General features: G+C 40.5%; 1 protein-coding gene across 1 annotated transcript in view; it reads right to left on the bottom strand.

The window, feature by feature from the left end:
• Positions 1 to 3080: 3080 nt before the first annotated feature.
• gatad2ab (GATA zinc finger domain containing 2Ab) overlaps positions 3081 to 20801 on the bottom strand; it is a 32944-nt gene continuing 15223 nt past the window's right edge. Inside the window, exons 2-11 of the mRNA XM_005734003.2 lie at positions 14312 to 14620; positions 8060 to 8183; positions 7678 to 7809; positions 6915 to 6986; positions 5999 to 6115; positions 5609 to 5809; positions 5263 to 5512; positions 4730 to 5133; positions 4380 to 4602; positions 3081 to 4172 (exon numbers count right to left, since the gene is read on the bottom strand). Coding sequence (XP_005734060.1) covers positions 4039 to 4172; positions 4380 to 4602; positions 4730 to 5133; positions 5263 to 5512; positions 5609 to 5809; positions 5999 to 6115; positions 6915 to 6986; positions 7678 to 7809; positions 8060 to 8183; positions 14312 to 14607 — 1953 coding nt within the window. The 5' untranslated portion in view covers positions 14608 to 14620 and the 3' untranslated portion in view covers positions 3081 to 4038. The remainder of the gene's footprint in view (positions 4173 to 4379; positions 4603 to 4729; positions 5134 to 5262; positions 5513 to 5608; positions 5810 to 5998; positions 6116 to 6914; positions 6987 to 7677; positions 7810 to 8059; positions 8184 to 14311; positions 14621 to 20801) is intronic.

The following is a 20801-nucleotide window of genomic DNA, read 5'->3' as shown; positions in this document are numbered from 1 at the left end:
GCATACTCCCTGGTTGCCAAAGGATCCCTTGATGGAGAATCGAGAGCAAGCACCAGAGTGAGGAAACACTCGACTGCTCCGTGAATCACAAACACTACCATCTCTCACGTGGTGGTGAGAGATAAATTAAATCTATTACCTTAACTGAAGTAATAACACTTTAATGCCAACGTGGCTACACAGCAGTATTTTTGCAGCTCCGGCATTAATCATAGGTGATATTATCAGAGTGATAGTTAGGACCTAATAAATGCTGCATCTTGATATCAATCTGAAGCAGCTGATAAAATGTAAACCTGTTGAAAATGCAAACCTATTAATTTACACAGAGCTGCGCATGCACACAGAGAAGGGATATGTATAGCAGTATCACAAGGAGAACCTGTGGTTGCCAAGGAATGAGGCTCATGAGTGGGTTGTGGTAATAAACAATAGCCCACTTTCTTTTTTTAAAGGTCTCTCTCCCTTTTTCACCCTTCACTTTGCCCGGACTTTCTGACTCCTTACAGCTCAGTTAACAGACTGACGCCTGTATTTCTTTTCCATTACAGAATTATTCTCCTGCATTTTATTTCAGGCTGCATAAATGTACCTATTAGGAAGATAACGACAAATTCCAAGGAGGAAAACAAAGGGAAAACCTGGGCGTAAGGAATGTTGGTAAACTCTGTCCCCTAGTGGTCTTAATTAATATAGCAATAACAGCCCAATAGCAGCAAAAAAAGGGGGCAATAACCTTTGAAAGCCTGAACCATGAAAAAATTACCAAAAAACTCAAATTCTTTAAGAATTTGGTATTTACTGAACCATCTGACAATATTTTTAGTAAATTAAATATTCATTTGAACACATGTGTTTCAATTTGCATTATATTTCCTGGCATTTTGAGGGCAGTAACAATATTGCTGTGGCATACTGCAAATTTTCTTATTGATCCAATACCAAGTATATACAGTACAGGGCCAGCTTACTTCATTCGGTCTGCCCACCAGCAGCAAAAAAAAAAAAAAAAAAAAAGACCAGACAGGTTAACATCGGTGTTATCTGTCGGGGAAAGTTCACTAATTTTTGACTGGAATTTTACATCGACTTCAAAAGGAATTTGACCTTTTTAACTTTGTGCATTTAAAAGGTTTTTGCAATGTGTAATGTATTCTAAAAGAACAGCCTTGTGCTGCTTAAAATCAACATTTTAGCTTGGGTGTATAGGGATTGTTCTAAAGTCGCCCTCAAGTGGCCACTAGCAGAACAGCAATTGTTGACTGTAAGCTGTCAAACCGAAGGAAGAGGTCACTTAGTTATATTTATCTTTGAGTTTTCATACACACACACACACACAGTGTCTATGTTAATGTGTGCTTTTTAGCTTCATTGATTATCGTTTATATGCAGTCAGTTCTAGAAGTTGATTTACACCACAAATAAACAGGTCAACCAGCCATGAAAGAGGGATTAAAATTAGTTTTATTATTTGATAGAGCAGGAGAAAAAAATAAAAATCAAAAAAAAAAATCAAAAAAACCCCAAAAAACATTTTCACACTGTTTTCTTTTTCATTTGGGCAGCACTTCATTTAACAGCGCGTCGACCCCAAATAAACGGAATGGTGATGTTGTCAAACAGCAGCAGCAGGCGGCAGTAGTCAGGACAGCGCAGGGTTACTTTTAGCAGGGCACGAAGTGATGGGCTTATTTCGATTGCTTTTCTTTCGCATCCACAAGACGTGGACCGCTATCTTCTGCCTGTCAGGAATGTGCAGATAACCTGGAATATTTCTGATGCTACTTTGAGACAGAAATACGAGATCTTGAGCAAATCAAGTTAGAAACTATATTCCTGTACTTCTATCAGCAGTGTACTGGTGCACCATCCTAAATGAAACCCAGGTGTACAGTGATAACACAGCGCAAAGGATGTTCATTTACCTAATGCTGGCAGCACATACCAGTAGGGCACCTGACAAAAACTTCTGAGCTGAAGAGTATATGGACATGAATAAAGGACTCACATCCTTATGCCATTAGAAAAACAACAACAAACAAACAAAAAAAAAAAAACAACAACAACACAAAAAAACAAAACAAAAAACCATTACATCTGTATTGATGAAATCCAGAGTGAAGCAACGGGCCTGTAAGACTGGGAGTTCTGATCAATGAAGACATAACTGGATCATTTCTACGTGAAAAGTGTAAAATAAAAGATAAAGGAAGCTGGGGGAAAAAAAATCACTGCTGGGGTGTTCAGCTTGTCAGATGGCTATACCACTTCTCATTAAACAAACCTCTGTGATTAAACTTAAGACAACATTTTTACATTTTAATTTAGAGACATTTTTCAAAAAGTGCCTGTAAAATCATTGCTAAGTGGAGAAACCTGGACCACCCCAGGGGTTGAAATGAAAGAGGGGGGGGGGGGGGGACAACACATGGTAGTAAAATAACAGAAGTCCACATGCAATGGAAAATTCCCATTTTACATGTAGACATATTGTACTTCACTAGCTTATCCTGTGCTGCTGCAACCTGATAGAAATGCACTATAGCTCATGTGAAAGGCAGAGTTAGCTCAATTCAATGACCTGACAGAAATCACACACACTTTAATGTTAAAGACTAGAAGTTCATGTCATTTGTTGCTATAGGGGTTTTTGCATAACTACATTCTGAATGCTGTCCAGCTTCTCTTGGACCAATCATAGGGTATGTGGGAGCCACTTGACAAACAAGAGAAAACAAATTCTAAGTGAAGATCCTTGCAAACTTAGGGCATACGCATATGTCTTTACTAACCCTATAAATAAATTCAGATAGTTTGTCTATAGAAGGGGGGGGGGCGGGGGGGGGGGATGCACCACAACCTATGACTAAAAGCAAAAATAATGTCAAAAATATGACATTCCTTACACCCCCTCAGTTTAGCATGAATTCATGTTTATATTCAGAGAGGGTTCAAATAAACTAGAAACCTTCTAGCAGAAGGGATTCCATTTGGGCTCCACTAGTTCTTTGGAAGGTTTATTTTACAATATTCATTAAGAATATGCCCCATGTTTTTCTTTTTTTAACGAGTCAGTGAAACCTTAATTTTTATTCTTTCTCTTGATCTTAGAAAAAACAAAGCATTTAAAAGTAGGCTGCAACATGGAACCCAGCAGATGTAAAACCACCTCAACAGTAACATTAGCCTTTAAATTCAGACCTCGACATGAGGCCACTTCCAAAGTATCAGGGAGCACAATATTCCAAACACAGTATATGACTTACAGAAGAAAAGACAAAATCCTAACATTCAGCCATACAAAATAATCCAACACACATCAACTTCTCTATTATACACGCTGTAGGTTTGAGAGAAGAGGCAGTCTGTGTGTAGATAGATTTTTTTTTTTCCTCCAGTTTTCTTTTTTTCTTTTTTTTTTTAAACTTTATTCATTTTTGCAAAGCTGAAGCAGTTCTTATTTTGTGGATGGTCCTCAAAGCTCAACAATTCCTGTAATGAGGTCTTCAGTTATGTTCAGTTTGGCAACCACAGCCTCAGTCTGACTGGTTCAGACTAGACAAGGGCAGGAAGTAAGACGAATCTCTTACGGTGGGTAATAGTATTTATTACTTTTCCTTGCCTAATCCAGAGGCAGAGGAGCTCAGGGATTCTCCGGAAACTTCCTCTTGGTGCAACTGGAAGGTTCAACCAATATACAGGGAAGGGGAGAGGCAACATCACTGAAGAAGTCTGTAAAATTGTACACACGTCATCCATATCCCTCTGAAAGGGTACCCATTTTATATTTAACATATTCCTTGTATCTTGAAGCTGTCACAGCACAACTCCAATGGGGGAAGGATTCAGAAAAGGAAGAAGGTAGCAGAAGTATATGGTGAAAGGTGTAAGGACACCTCTATCCAACAAGAAGAGGCCAATTCTGCACCGTTTTGGCCAGAGGCCGAATCCATAGAAAGAATTAGAACAATAATGTGAATGGCTGTTATTGATGTTAAGGGAGCTAAACGTTATGGTGTCAAAGGGAGTGGGATTGCATTATTTCCATGCGTTTGCTGCTTGGGAGATGGAGCGGGAGGGAATCATGTCCAGAAGATATTCTCGCTGACGCTCAACTGAAGCAGAGGTCTTATGAGCAGACAAGCTGGGGTTCACGTAGGCCATGGTCACACCTGTCAAGGTACAAATACATAAGCAAACACCTGAAAAGCACTACAATGAAATACGGAAATGAAAAGGTGATGCCAGAAGGAATGGCACTGAAGAACAAAAAGTAACAGTACAACTCAACCTTACAACAGAGCGATTACTCCAAAGACGAGTAGAATGTAAGAACATTTGAAGTGCATTCTCTACATAATTGTCTCCGGTTTATATACCTGCATTGCCACCGGTCTGCTTCCTCCAGGCAGCCACGTTGCCCTGGTTACCACTGCCACCAGCACCAACCTTTGCCCCCTGCTGCAACGAGCGAGCTGCAGCATGCTTACCGGACCTACTACCCAGTGCTGCTGCCGTCACAGCATTCTGCAGCTGTGAGGAGGAGAAGGAGTGGGCCACACCACGAGCGTTAATTGCAGACTGGAGGTGTGACAGATGACCCTGTAGAGACACACAAAGATCAGAGTTTTGGTGCAGCTGCACTACATTACATTAAACCAACATTGTGGCTGTGGAAAAACATTTAAACTACAAGCCTGGTCGTTCAACAATACAGTCAAATGCTTACCTGCTTAATGCTGGAGTGGTGAGTAGACACAGGTATGTGCTGCATGGCAGCCCTGACCTGCTTATAGTGGTGGGAGACCAGCACCTCATTTTTGGACAGTGAGGAGGACAAGGTGGATTTAGAGATTGAGGAAGCAGAGGAGGAAGAAGAGGAGGCTGCCTGCTGGAGGATACGCTGTTCAATCTCTTGCTCCTGTTGGAGTGCTTTGACAAAGGCTGCCTTCAATCGACTGGTGTGCTCGGCCTTTAGGGCCTTTTTCTGATTGGACGACATGCATTGGTCACAGAGGATGGTCCCAGCCTTCTCCTTTCTCCAGCGAGAGGTAAAGTCAGTCTTACACTGGGCACAGGTGTATGGCTCTTTGGGAACGGAGCTGGCCATTGCTGCAGCTGGGCCAAGATTACCTACATTATGGATAACAGACCCATGGTAAACGCAGAGGTTTTTTGGACAAGGTTTCATACTATAACATTCTGCAGGTAGATCTACTGCTGTTCTGTAACATCTCCAAACTAGTGCAAACATGTACCCACCTCTGCCATGCATCTCCAGAAGTTTTTGCACCACTTCCTCTAAGCCCAACAAATAAATGAATTCATTATTGGCTGCAGAAGGCAGGAAGTTGAAATCAGGGGCAGGAGGTTTTGGTGGAGGGATCTCGAGCAGCGTCTTCTCCAATTGCTTACGTAGTGCAAGTTTAGCAGCTGCCTGCCGGCTGGCTGGAGAGTCATTGACACTAGAGTTGGGTGAGACTGAAGAGCCCTTTAGGCTGGTTGGAGAGGCCTAGACACCAAAAAGAAGAAGAAAAAAAATCCTGTTACAAATGACTATGAAGGCACCATTTTCATAGTTAGCAGACCTATGCTAAATGCACCTTACCTGAGGGATGTTGACCATGACATTACTGTTGGCCACATTAGCCACCCGAATGAGTCCCTGCTGAATGATCCTCTGGCCCTGGACCTGGACATTGGGCACAGAAGCCCTCGGAGCCAGCAAGAGTGGAGGGGGCCCTGAGCCGCTATGCTGCTGCTGTTGCTGACGTAGACTGGCTATCTGCTGGGGAGTCACTGCAATAGGCTGATAGCCACCAATGGACACACAAAAACAGACATTAGAGAGGACAACTATCCACAAAAATCATGGAGAGATGCGAGAAGGAAAAAGAAAATATATATATATATATATATCAACCAAGAACCTTAAAGTTAGTTAACAGAAGAATAAATTAAAAAAAATTAAGGTTCTATATACTTCCAAAACACTAACCTGGGCTCCTCTGACCAGGGGGGGCATGACACTCTGAGAGTTGTGTTTGGACGGGATGTGTTGGCCACCCCGCACCAAGGGAGGGGGAATCACTGTGCCTGAGCTGCGACCCGTCACCTGTACAGTAAAAACAAATTGATCAAAACTGAATGGCCTTCCTCCACACAAGTAGTAAACTGTCTGCCGTGTGTGTTATATGTCTTATCACTGCTATAATATTCTGTAGTTTTACATGCAATTACACAATTGCAAGACAAAGTTTGTCAACTAACAACTCTGGTCTGATCGTCTATATTACAATAACAGCCAAATACAATGTGAATAAACAAACAGCACATGAACTGTTGTACAGAGTAGGTGAACTCTTAAATTTAGTAATTCAAAGAACTAGATTATGCCGCACCATAACTTGTGTGCTTTCTTGTCTTGATATGTCATCCAACCTCTCCAAACCACTCATCTGCCCAAAGAACGCAGTCCCAAGAGTGTTTTATAATGAACTTAAAACATGTCTCAGCAGTTACGTTCTTTCATATTTGCATGCTGTGGTCTTGGTGGAATAATAGCACAATGACTACCAAGACCTGAACTTTCAACAACTGTAGAAAGTTTGTCTCATTGTGAATAGATGGATGCCCAAGTCGTGAAAAAACATTTTGAGCCTCAGATTCATGTATCTCACCAACTGGCTGGACTGTAAGTCAATACTCAGTGAGTTTGATGACAATGAAAAGAGAACTTGCTTGCAATTCCTTTTTATTCAAACTGTGTTTGTCAAACTGTGACTTGGTTAATGACAAGACCACATAATTAGAGCAGTCAATGCAGAATTTCCGGTTTTTCCAAGTGGTTCACTAACAACTAGTGCAACTGTAGACTCTGCAATACAAGTTCGGACGAATAAGTGAGTAGCTACCTGAAGGGATCCTTTGCTTGATGTAATACTACCTCTCACCAACGGGGGAGGAGTAGCCACAGAGCCAGTAGCCTGAACATTAAGGAAACAGCATTACAAAACATAATATTTTAGTACAAACATTACATCATATGTAAAACAGACATTAATAGCCCTTCTTCGCGAGTACCTAACTCAGGTCACCTTGGCATGACTCAGTTTTTAGGGTTTTCCATTAGGTGGTAGTACCTGGTACTCTTTTAGTACCTACTCAGGCAGGGTTCCAAGTGATCGAAGGCCATCCGAAAATGTGATGTCAACAGACTGCATGCCATCGATTGGCTAGTCAGTGGTGTCAGGCAATTACTGATGAATGTGTCTCCCTTCACAAAAATCAAAACCACCCTTTTCTAAACCTGGTATCGAGGTAAATGGCCAAAAAAAACCAAAAAAAAAACCAAAACAAAAAAAAACAAAAAAAAAAAAACAAAACAGTGTGGTCCCCAACAAAAAGCCATTCACTGAGCAGCCATATACCATAGCCTCGATGTCCTTTTTTGTGGAGGACCTCACAGGACTTTCAGCCGCACTGCTATAACAACCCTATGCTCATTAGGTGGTAGATCATTGTAAAGGAAAATGACCGAAACACAGTCGTGTAGGTACTAGTGGAAAAGGGCTATCAGAAGAATGGGACTTGTCTGATAAGAATTACTTGTACCTACTGGCTCATACAAAAATAACACAGATAAAACTACAAAAAAAATGTTAAAGGTCTGGTTACCTTCTGTACTATGCTCTCCTTTTGGATCTGGCTCTGTCGTAGTTTCTTCAGCAACACTAGTTTGGCCTCTTGGAGTCTTAGTTCCTCCTTGAGCTGTTTGATGATGCGCTCCCTTTCCTCAGGTGAACTCTTCTATAAAATGCCATAGAAGATAATAATGAGAAATCAATTATAAGGCTGGGACTTTCCACAACAGATTAATTGGGCCAACTCAACACATTAGATGACTGAAATAAAAGCACATAGAATGCGTCAACAAAAATTGCTGCATCTGTTTAAGTGATACATTTTTCTATCGTTTTTCGGACAAAGTTGGAAAATGGAGTTTCAAATCAGTAAACAGAAAGGAATCGTTACCGATATATAAATTATTTTTTCCTACCATAAGTTTATCTGTGTCAGTCTTTGAGAAGCAGTGGCCATTCATGAGGGGACTAGATGGCTCATTGTCCGATAACACAATCACATCATCTGGCGAGGGCGGCTGTCGCTCTTTCTTAATGTCGCTGAGGAGAGAAATATTGAAAGATCATTTAATAAGAGACCGCTTTGTATTATACTTTGATACACTTTAGTGTTAAAAAAAACAAAAACAAAACTGTAGTTACAATGTAGTTTTGTCTTTCACCCAGTAGATGGTAGTATTCAATTATAAGTTTACCTTCCTTGTTGTAGTGTGAATGTGTGCTAGGACACACAAGAAGGAAAGAAGCAAGAGATCAATAATGGAGTAATGGCGGCAGGGGAAGAAAGCAACAACCCATTATCTCTGAAGAAAGGTAAAATCGACAGTCCTGAACGCTCCCGTCCAACAGCAAGATTGCACCCAAACAACACAAAGGCCAAATTAAATGCATTTTTTTTTGTTTTTAAATTGAAGAAAAGGCTGAAGACTTTTGATGAGATGTTAAGTAGCTTTTCCTGAGCACCAGGGAGAACAAAGGCGACTAGCGGAAAGCTTCATTTGCATGAGTCTGCAGAAGGGTGGAGATAAGAAGTTGGGGGTTGTTGTAATTTAACAGCTCATGGACCATGGCAGAAGAATAAATCTGCCTCTGTCACGGTGGGGAGCCTGTCAGGTACTAAAAGACTCAGTGGTAAGGAGAACTAAGGGAGGGTGGGCTGTGATATGACACTATGTGAGGGGTAGTGGTTAGTGCCATACTGTGGAGTTATGCATGTACACATGCAGTGTAGTTATGTAATTGCTCAATTGCTGTCAAGCTGGAGGCTTCAGGGCTTCAAGCGCAGACCCAGTTTGCCACTCAGACAAGGCCTCACCCCTCCCCTACCTCTGTGGCGAGGCCTGTGGCCTAGCCAGATCGGCACAGCCTGGGCCTCAGCTCTCCCCTCCCTCCCAGCTGCCGACATCAGAGTCACAAGCTGAGCAGAGCGGCGGTCTGCTGGAGACACTGGAGAGGGTGACAGTGAGGGGGAGGGGAATATACATGGCCAGGAGCCAACCTATTGTGTACACTCTCTCTTACTCCGTTACTTCTTCACGCACCCCTCCCCCATCCTTACTTACTTCTTCATCTTTTATACTCCAACTCACTGACTCAGACCTTCACATTTTTCTCTTCCTTTTGTTCACTTCTGTCTCCAGACACGTTTCTGTGCCATCTACTCCTCCTTCACGGCAGCTGCCCTGACAACAACCCTCAGCAGATATTGCACGCTCAGTTCAATAAGGCAAGCAATAACCATGTTGTTTATGGGACAATCATTTCCTTAGACTAAGCAATCACAACACAAATCCTAACAAACACTTGGTGTCATTAAAAAAAACCCCCAAAAAAACAAAAAAAAAACCGGGGGGGAAGAAAATTCAGCTACTGCCGAGAACACGAACCCTCCTAAAAGAGTACTTTCCTGACAGGATTCATTAAAATCTGGTTTGAAAAAACAACAAAAGAACATGAGATAACCTGCAAGTTTTAGAAAATGCTATTCCAAGAAAGATTACCCTCCCTAAGCACAGCCAAGGTTTTTCTCCCCATAGGTTTACTTGTCTTTTTATACAACATGTTTAAAAACAGCACAACACATAACTAGGCACTAGAGGAGAGGTGGGAGCTTCATCCTCTCAAACAAAAGCTTAATGGCAACCCAGCTCCTTGACTGACTTAGTCGCTCTGCCAAATGACACAGAGCACCAACCACTGCAAGCTAGTAACTATTGAGAACAGCTTACACAAGCGTCACAACACACACCAACTTGGTTATGTAATGTCCAGGGTTTCTGCAATGCTCGGCTTCCCAATCGTAGATTCACACTGAACCTACTGTAGGACTGCTGAATCAGTCATGAGGTGCAGTGGAATTCTCATTCAGAACGCAATGCAATACTGCCAAGTGCCATTTCAGACTACGCACGACTCTCGTAAGGTAACAAAATTCCATGGCTAATTACAATAGCAAATAGAACAACGTGCGCAAATATTGGCATATAGTTATAATGTACACGAAGTATTAACATGCATGCAAACTACTTGAGTAATGCCTTACCTTAGGGCAGAGGTCGACAACCTGCCCTTGCGAGGCATGGGTTAGAATTAGAGTTAACTGTGAAAATGTATATGCATTAATTCATCCTCTCCCAATTACTGCCATCCACCCATCACTCACATGTGCTGCTCTTTTTTTTTCTCCGATTGTTTGGTAGGAGATGCTAAAATGTCTCTTTTGATGTCGAAGGCTGCCGATGCCTGCTTTAGGGACAAACTTGTGAAACTGCAAAGTTGAACACACCAAGCAAAAACTTGGTCGAAAGGTCTGCAAAAGCTATAAGGCTATAAAGTAAAAGTTATAAAAATTCTGGTTACTGTCGAAGCCTGCTTCTGTATTAAAAAAATACTAAAAAAATGAAACAAAACAAAAAAAAACCAACCAAGACTAGTTGGTATGGTATGAAAATGACAAAAAAAAAATGCTATAAAAGCACCCTAAAGATGTGGATGTTCATCAATGGGGGGGGAGAGAAACACAAAACCCAAGCTTCCGCCCAAAACAGAAGTCTCTATGAGCTGCTAAAATTTGGCTTCACATGTCCTTGCTAAGTAAAACACTGAATAAGAATGGTGTTAATGGAAGGACGGCGCAAAGGAAGTCTATGCTCTCCAAAAATACTACATTGTTATACGTCTCAAGTTAACTTCAAAAGGCAATGATGTGACTGGATCAACAAGGGCATGGCACACCAAAACCAGTAACTTGTTCTGACTATTAAAAATGTGAAAAGATCAAAGGTTGAGGCTAGGGCTGCTCAATTAATCTAATTTTAATCACGATTACGATCTGGGCTTTCAACGATCATTAAAAATGACTGAGCCAATTATTAGCCCCTCCCTCGTGCTTTACTCTCGCGCTGCTCCGTGTGGCAAATCGAGCGCACCTCTCTGCGTTTCGAACATGTGTCACAACAATTAAGAGCAGCGGTCCCCAACCTTTTTTGCGCCACGGACCGGTTTATGCCCGACAATGGACCGGCCTTTAAGGTGTCGCAGATAAATACAACAAAATAAAACTAGTACCGGTACCGAAAAAAAGAAAATTTATTCATAACACACGTGAAAAGACCCAGGAAAACAGAGTAAACGATAAAATCGATAACAAAATAACGCTGAAAACCGATTAAAAACCCTGAACACCATACATTTCACACCTGAGCCTCAACTCTCGCGGCCCGGTACCAAACGATGGTACCGGTCCGAGGCCCGGGGGTTGGGGACTGCTGATTAAGAGGACCCGAGGGAAGCTCGGAAAGCTAAGCAGAAGTTATTTGGAGAGGAGAGTGACGGCCGCTGGTTGAAAAGAGAGGTAAAAAAAAAACTTCAGTGGTGTGGAAACATTATGGGTAGGTGGAGTCAGACGTGGATCAAGTAGACACAGTGTGTAAACTTTGCTACAGTGTCATAGCTGCACCACAGAGCAACAGAAGCCAAGTTCACTAAACATAGATGTTTACATTTTTCATTTATTTTTTATATTGCAAACATTTGCACTGTTATCACTATTTGCACACTATTTTATATTGTTTTTTGACAATCTTTAAAGTCATTATTCAATACATTGTTATTGTTAAATAAATATCGTCAAATAATCGAGATCTTAATTTCAGTGAAAATAATCGTGATTATCATTTTTGCCATAATCGAGCAGCCCTAGTTGAGGCTGAACTGCTACTTCTGGGCCTGGATGCCCTTCAGTTCTTTAGGGAACAATGAATTCAACTGAATCAAGAAAGTTTAGCATATTTCAGAGGAGCATTTAATGATGTGAAGCTTAAGAAAGGAGCTGGATGATGGTCATGATAAGAAAACCAGTGTTTTTGAACTGTCCAAGTTAAGAGTTCCAACACCGACCTAAAGACTACACTAGGTTGTGGATGTGGTCAGCTGACAGATGCCCTGAACAAGTGGTGCTGAAGGAGCTTGAAAAACGCATGTGTAGCCAGTTCATTATAGTGTATCATGTGAATGAGTCTGCAAAATCTACTTGATCCATGTCTGACTCCGCGAACCCATAATGTTTCCACACCACTGAAGTTTTTTTTTAACCTCTCTTTTCAACCAATGGCAGTCACTCTCCTCTTTAAATAACTTCTGCTTAGCTTTCCGAGCTTTCCTCGGGTCCTCTTAATCAGCGGTCCCCAACCCCCGGGTGAGTCGTTTGGTACCGGGCCGCGAGAGTTGAGGCTCAGGTGTGAAATGTATAGTTTTCAGGGTTTTTAATCGGTTTTCGGTGTTATTTTGTTATTGTTTACTCTGTTTTCCTTGGTCTTTTCACGTGTGTTATGAATAAATCTTATTTTTTTCGGTACCGGTACTAGTTTTATTTTGTTGTATTTATCCGCAACACCTTAAAGGCCGGTCCATTAAAAATATTGTCGGGCATAAACCGGTCCATGGCGCAAAAAAGGTTGGGGACCGCTGCTCTTAATTGTTGTGACACGTGTTCGAAATGCAGAGAGGTGCGCTCGATTTGCCACACGGAGCAGTGCGAGAGTAAAGCACGAGGGAGGGGCTAATAATTGGCTCAGTCATTTTTAATGATCATTGAAAGCCCAGATCGTAGTCGTGATTAAAATTCGATTAATCGAGCAGCCCTATCAGAAGCTCACTAAATTTAAGAGCGCCCTTGATTTTTCCAGCCTGCACTGTGAATGATGACTCAGTGTTTTCAATAAAGATTATTTTTTTTCAAAGTCTAGTCAAGTTTTGTTTCTCAATAGTTGTGACGTAGATGAGGATCAGACCATATTTTATGAGTAATCGATTCAGAAATCCTGGTCATTTCAAAGGGTTCATAACTTATTTTTTCTTCCAACTGAATACGTGCACACTTCCAAGATGTCCAGCTCAGTTCAGTTACTATATTTTTCTCTGGCGAAGAAAGATGTGGTTTGCATTCCATTTCAGTAATAGTTTTACAAAGCTTGCCAAGACACACCAAGTCCTCTATATAGTACAACAATAAAATCATCATTATGCGGCGAGTATGCACACAAACGCATGCTGAGAGTTAAACGGGGGCCAAAGGTGACGCCTGTGTGTCGTTATGATGCACCACAGACAGAGCCAACAAACTTTCAGCATAATCACAACCCTGTTCCACTTTAACTGCCATCAGATCAGTGTGTGTATTTATCGCTCTACCAAACACGCATCACATGACATCAGGCATTTCTCTGAGTAGTCATGTGACACACCCACTACCCCTCCTGGCCCCTCCTTCCTCCAACTGCTCCTTCCAACGTGGAAACCATGGCAACGGCCAGTTAGAACCAGTTTGTGACACATAGCCTTCATTTTGTGTGAAGTGTGAGGCAGAGTTCAGGTGCTGCTGTGGGAGAAAATGGAGCCCAGGCCTCAGGAGCCTCAAAGTTTTCAAAATGGGGGCAGGCTGCCGACAACCACACAGCGACTTCCTGTATGACTCCTGTCAGACCACTTGCTGGTGCAAAGAAACGAGAAACTCCAATCGACACGTCTCAGCACAAAACCTTGCGTTGTGCATGAAGGCATGAACTTCAGGGCCTACAATACATAAATAACTCTTGAGAAGTTTTCAAACAATCTTGCACACAAAAAATGTGGATGAGTACTCCAACTCAACTGTCCTTTTAACCCATTTGATGATTGAGTAATAGTTAAACATAATCAAATGGAAACAGAAAGAATTTTGCATTTTGATGATTAGGGTCTATTTTATGAAAGTGCAAATACGTGAAAATTGTTTTCTTTGGAGACAGCTGGCTGACTATGCAAAACTCAAGACCCAGTGTACACGCAAGTCATAAACACTTACCGATACCAGTGGGCGATAATCATTGAGTCAAATCAGTTTTGCGCTGACTAAAAAGTTAAAAAACATTAAAATTTAACTGTCATTACAGATTAGTTCATTTTCAGTTTAGAAAGACGAATATAAATCACACCTGTTATGAGTTTAATTGAAGCTAAACATCTGTATTGCTCCATTTTAAATACTTCACTTTTTAAATCACAAACTAATGTCTGCAACAGCACAATGTGAACTAAACAGGAGTACATTCCCTGTAGCCAACAAACTCTGAGCCCCTACATTAGCACTGTTAATATTACTTCTTTTCTGAGCTTTTTACTTTTCTCACCTTTTGGATGTGCTCATGTCAACAGGCTCATCTCCAGTTTGCACCTCCACCTTAATGGTCGCTTTCACTTCACCAGCCTTCAGGATGCTAGCTGCTACCTTAGCAGCCTGCTCACTCTTGAGTTTGACACTCTCGGTTCCAGATCCCACAAGGGCCAGAGGGGTCCCAGCTGCATCGCTCTTCTCCAGTTTAACACGTTTACTGTCCATGTCCCCCAGGGACCCAGCAATAGCTGCATGGTCCCTCTCTAGAGCCCGCTTCTGGCTGCGTGTTTGACGCACTGCGTCCTCTGACATGGCTGCTCTCACCCTGGAGAGAAAGACATAAAGGAAAATGTTACAAAATAAAGTTAACTATATTTAAGGGGAAAAAAAAAGATTTGGTTGTGGGAAAAAAATGTCATCAAACAGATTAAGGTGCACTCTTACTGTAAGGCTAAGGTTCACAGATTTGGGGGCAAGCCCCAGCAGACTGGTGAGGAATATTAAGCAAATCTAAGCTGAATAATTGTGGGTTTTTAAACAAAATTATTTCGCCATTGAAACAAACAAATTTGCCAATGCTACTGTGCACAGTTGACTTAAATCCAACATGATCTCGCCCCAATGCTGAATGGGGCCTGGATGTTTTTTTCCCTCATGCAAGAAAATGTTTGAGAACGACTAAACGTCATCTGTGGAGGTTCTCAGTCATCTAAGTCATAGTAGTTTAAAGTGCTTCAGTTGAGGGCAGCTGTGAGGAAAGCTTTTAAAATTAAATAAATAAATAAAATAAAAAGGCAAAATGTCTTCAAAAACCTAAAAGTTCAGTTGCCTTCGACTCGAGCACTCCAACCTCTATTCTAGGGTATTTTCTATAGTTCAGCATTACTACGAGAATTAGAGAAACTGGTTTCCCCACACTATTTTAAAGTAAATATTTTGTACGATTTGCCAATAGCACATAACACACTGTATCAGCAAGGCTGCTTAATCCTACTACATACATTTTTGACTCAAGCCTTCTTGTGGGTCACCTTCATAATTTTCCTAATAATCCACAAAACAAAGTAATATTTTATTCCTGTTTTAATCTCTATTCCCAGAGACCAGTGAATAAGATGCACTTGAGCACTCTATCAAGTGGGGGCTGATTGTTCAAATGTGCTAATTCAAATCTGATTTTGGAATTTGAGACTAAGAAATGGTAGTATGCATCTCAAAGTAAACTACTGGTCAAGATCTCAAGATACCTAAGCTGGGCAAAACTAGATAGCAGTCTGTGTGTCAACTTGTCAACAGTGCTGACATATATGGTCTTGGAAGCACCCTTTGTCTTAAAGCAAAAGAATGAGAGAAGAGTGGGGGAGGTAGTTTAATCGAATAATCTAACATGAACTCAAATTAAAAGTCAGGGTAGGATGCCAATCAAGTTTAAACAAGTTACATTTGTTTGAAGATTTTAAGCAATAAATCACATTTTATTCCACTCACTCCTATACCATGAAATATAAGCAAGAAATGTGTCAATATAAGTTGTAGAAGTATGCTATAAAAGAATACACCTTTAAATGGATTTTTTAGTCTATAAAATGTACAGTTTAAAATGATAACAATGTAATAGTAATATCTAATACAGGCATCTCCTTTCCTACTGCCAGTGACCCAGATGCTGACCTTAATCTCATTCAGTACAGTTGCAGCAGACGATAAGAGACCCACTTAGGTTTCTGAGAAAAAGCCATTACACAGCAGAAAAATAATACCAACACTGCAACGCTGACACCAACCACACCAATGTAGGCCACATATTCATTAAGCACTTTGTGCTTATAAACATTTTCTCTCATGTATCCAAAGTTTCAAATATGACAGACTGAACTGTCCTCAGACCAAAATCATGAAAATGCCTATTGCATATCTAATGACACGCTTAGACTAACCACTAACTGTATCCCAGGATTGTTTGAAAGACAAAAAATGTTAGAATTTATAAACCAGACTAAAACTCGTTTATGCTTGACAAGAGATGAAGGTTTAATCTCAAGACAAGACAGTAGAATAAAGCAAGGGAGATTGTTGGCTATAAGCACATCCTGCACAGGAAACAAGGCAGTAGACGAGGAGAAGAAAATGCTTGAGCCGCAATGCTTTGGGGCTCATCAGCTGATGATGAGCTAATGAGCAAACATGGTTCACTTATGTGTCAGTTAAGAAGAAAAAAACTAAATAGTTAAAATTTAGTACCTTAATGTCTTAAGCCAACAGAGAAGGAGGAAAAAAAATTAACCTGTCATTGCAAAATGATATTATTCCAACAACTACTGAAAAAGCAGTACTTAAAATTAAATATCTTTTGATTTGTCCCAGTGAACACCCATGGTCATCCGCTGTCACTGTATGTTACACAATCAGAGCATACGTCACCTACATTCCATTGTTTAGTCTGGATCTAAATGCTCTCTTATCAAACTAGGGCTAATGGGATCTGTGGTTATTTTAGAACTGGTACTCAATCCCTTTTAACGTTCAGAACTATTTATTTATACTAGTTCTACATTTTTAAGGTATAAACAGTTAGGCTGTCCAGTTCTTTGGGTTCTTTAACCATGCTGGCTCACTCACAGGATGATCACACCCCAAATTAATTCTCACACATTTATTGAATCACATTTGTTTATTAAGTTACTATACATTATACTAACACTCAGCATAAAAGTTAACTGGGTGCATTTATATTTAACCACAGGGCATCTTATTTGTTAGTCACACATGTCAGCAAAATGTCATAATTTGTATTGTAACAAAGTCTTGTGTCTCCATGTAAACTCAAATATTAACTTGTTCCCAGCTTATGAGATGTGCACTGTGATATGTTTGTTGATAAACACTGATATTCCAATGACAGGAAAAACCTATAAACTTATAATATAATATCTGATTGCTTAGCTGATATTTGACCAATAAATGAGAATCTTATCATTTAATGGTTGTCTTATCTGCTGAAAGAATTTGGTTGTTGTCCTCTACCCATATTGGACCATTTAATAACAAAACCACATGATTTTTTTTAAGTTACAACTGAATCGCTATGTACAGTAGGACTGTGCCACATATCATCTGTGACAATGCCAGTGTAATTTTTTTTTTTTTAATTTTAAAAACACAAAAAAGGTCATATCGCAATATCACTGGTATAGCATGCACTCGCCATGCACTCCCTAGCGCACACAATGACAAGACAAGCCTGGGCATGTCTAAGGGAGCCACAAGAGCAAAGGCTGAGTGTCAGCCTCCTAAAACAATTAGCAACTTCAGTAAAGGACGACTTCAACAACCTTTGCGAAATACACAAGAAAACTGCTCCTGCTAAAGGTGAAAACAGCAAATTTGTTTTGCCATCCAATACAAATGGGCTAGAAAAGAGGAGATGTTGGCAGCTGGCAATGTTCAACCCAAATGTAAACAAACAACTCTACCACGCGTTGCTGGAGCACTCACTAGCTACACTCCATATAACAGGAAGAGCTAACGGTGAATGGAAATTACCGACATGGTTATGTGGTGGAAAAGCAGCACTTTACGCAAATGACTAAAACACTTGATCCAAGATACAAAATCCCAGTCAGAAAAAACTTTTCAGTTTAAGTGAGAATATAATGGAGCTTTACTTTACTGTTAAACTAAAGTGTTCAACAGTTATTTTGTGCTTTTCCTTAAAATTTAGAGGGAATACACTACTTTGGGTCACTACTATTGCACTCTATGACCCCTTTTCCATTAGTATCTACTCTGATCGACTCGCCACGGTTTTCAAGTGGGTCATGGTACCTGGTACTAAAATAGTACCTGCTTGACTGGGGTTCCAAAGCGATCTCAGCAGGTACTAAAATGTGACGTCCTCCATGCCACCGACTGGCTGATGCAGTGGCGTCACGAAAATCAAAACTGACATTTTTGAAACCCAGCAACAAGGGAAATGGCTACAAAAAACAATGCTGTGGTCTCAGAGTATGACAAAAAGCCGCAGACTGAGCTGTGGGTATATTATCGCTTCGATGTCCACCTTTGTAGCATTCGTGTCGCATACCAGTTACGTCAAAGAACACGTGACCACGCTGCTTTAACGAAGACCACGCAAATTGAGTGGTACTCAACTGTAATGGAAAATCAGTTGATCAGAGGCGAGTAATGGCTGCTGCTGCTGGGACCTTCCAGTAGATTCACACTTCAAATTAACAAGTGATTTATCAATGACAGCAGCGCAAGGATGGAAAATGCACTTCATGGTGCCTGCAAGCATCAATGCCCACCCGATATCATCAGAAATTTAAACACATTTTCTTGAAATACTTGTGATATAATTACGACAGTATATCACATTCCCCCCAATGTACATTATTTGTAACACAGTAGCGCCTTATTTTATTTATCTGGGGCATTACTTCGACACAACTTCACTTGCGTGACTGATCTTTTTTTTTTTTAGTTAAATCTCTGCGACCTGACATCACTCTAATGAGGCAAATAGACCCAAGCTACAGGAGCAAAATGCCGCATGCTGCCTACCAGAGCCACTCACCCTAGATATGGAGGTTTAGGGTTTGTTTTTTTTCTTGTGAGTTTTTGAACTGTTATCTGTATTACTTAAGTAATATCACATTATATTGCATAGATATTCTTCCTAACCATGCCATTGCTTGTAATTCACTAATAATATTTTATATTTTTTTTTTCCTACTACATGCTACATTGTTAGGACAAAAGGAAAAATAAAGTAACAAAGAGGAATTCCACAAAAGACACTATAATGTAGACAAACATCTCTTTATGAATATTCCAGCTGTAAAACATAACACTTAAAGAACTGCACTGTGAGGTGGAAATATGAAACTGCTTTTCAGCAATTTCTACAAGACACTTTTACCCAAGACTGCAGTTTGTTCCAACAATTCATCTCTGTAAATTTGGCTCAAATTTAATTTTAAGACAAGGGCATCCCTGACTCTTTGCAAGACGTTGAGCTGAGATGTTAGCAAAAAGTACGCCAAAAAAAATATTAAAAACAAAATAAAAATACATACAGTGCAGTTAAAAATTCAGGTTTGTTTGCATACGTCTGCACTCTCCTCTGGTACGCAGCAAGGACAGATGTGCCCTGCCGTACCACCACAGGACACAAAGGCCATTTATCTGCCAGAGATGACAGCTTGCGTGTGGGTGTATACATACCACACACACTGCTTCAGAAATCACAGTTTAAGCAGTAAGGATGTGAAAATGGTAGTTGCACCTTGCTCGCACTTTAACAGTGGTGGTGAACCATGTAACATAGAAAATGACTATATTCCTTTGGGACAGTGCAGTCACATCTCAACATCACTAAGATGGATGTGTCCCCTTGTTTCCCCAACTAGAGACACATGGCTACCTTTGTCCCAGAAGACATGGACAGCATCATGAATCGAATACTTAATGTAATGATGCACTGCTGCTAAGCAACAGGGGGGGGGGGCAAAAACAGTGGTTCTACATGCACATGTGATGTGTATACACTTGAGGCTAACTGGTAGTAATTTATATTCACTGTTGTATCAAACCCCATTATTCATGCTTAGTCTTAAGCAACACACTTCACCTGCACCATCCACAACCATTTCTATAGCATATGACTCAGAGGAGCATCAAGCAAATACCAGGTGTTACTGAGCAGGTAGGATCTGAGCTGCATCACCTCTTCACTACCACCGAGGCCTGGAAAAAGTCCATCTATACCAGTGACAGTCAAAAGGGCTGAAAGGCAGAAAATAAACACTCTAATAAATCAAATTAGGATTGTAATAAGATGCATCCAAGAGCTTCACTTATAACACAATATGACAGACTATCTGAAGAGTCGGATTATGCTGGATATTAGTGTTTGGAATGAGCAATTGCAATTAACTGCCCCCCCCAAAAAAAATCTTTGATCAATTAACCATTAGCACTTAGTGCACATTTCATGTTCCCACAGCTCCATGTATAACTTACGTAAAATCAACTGAAACTAACAATACAGTCCTACAAACAGGTCTGACTTGCCAGTCAGCAAAACCATTGGGAGATGGCTGAAGGAAACCAGTACCACAAGTCCCATTACCTGGGACTGCATAACCAAGACTATCAGTTAATAATAATAATAATAATTTGCATTTATATAGCGCTTTTCGGGACCCCTCAAAGCGCTTTACAATACCACTATTCATTCACTCTCACATTCACACAGTTCTGCATCCATGTCCAAAATGATTGATCAAAATGCTGCAAGTATGCCGACCACTGTTACTATATATAGTTTGTCATTCCCACTTTTAGCAGAAATTATTTTGCATATTTAGCAAAGCATTTTTAGAAACAAATTATTATGATTTTATTAAGTCATATTCAGAATGTAAGAAGGGGCTCTCACTCTCGGACATACCTGGACTTGTTTCATTCTTGTGCATTCTATTACTGATATTGTCATATGACAC

The sequence above is a fragment of the Pundamilia nyererei genome, unplaced genomic scaffold (genome assembly GCF_000239375.1).
Source record: "Pundamilia nyererei isolate P.nyererei 1_Seehausen unplaced genomic scaffold, PunNye1.0 scaffold00056, whole genome shotgun sequence".
In the NCBI taxonomy this organism is placed as follows: domain Eukaryota; kingdom Metazoa; phylum Chordata; class Actinopteri; order Cichliformes; family Cichlidae; genus Pundamilia; species Pundamilia nyererei.
This window is presented reverse-complemented; position numbering and strand designations above follow the sequence as displayed.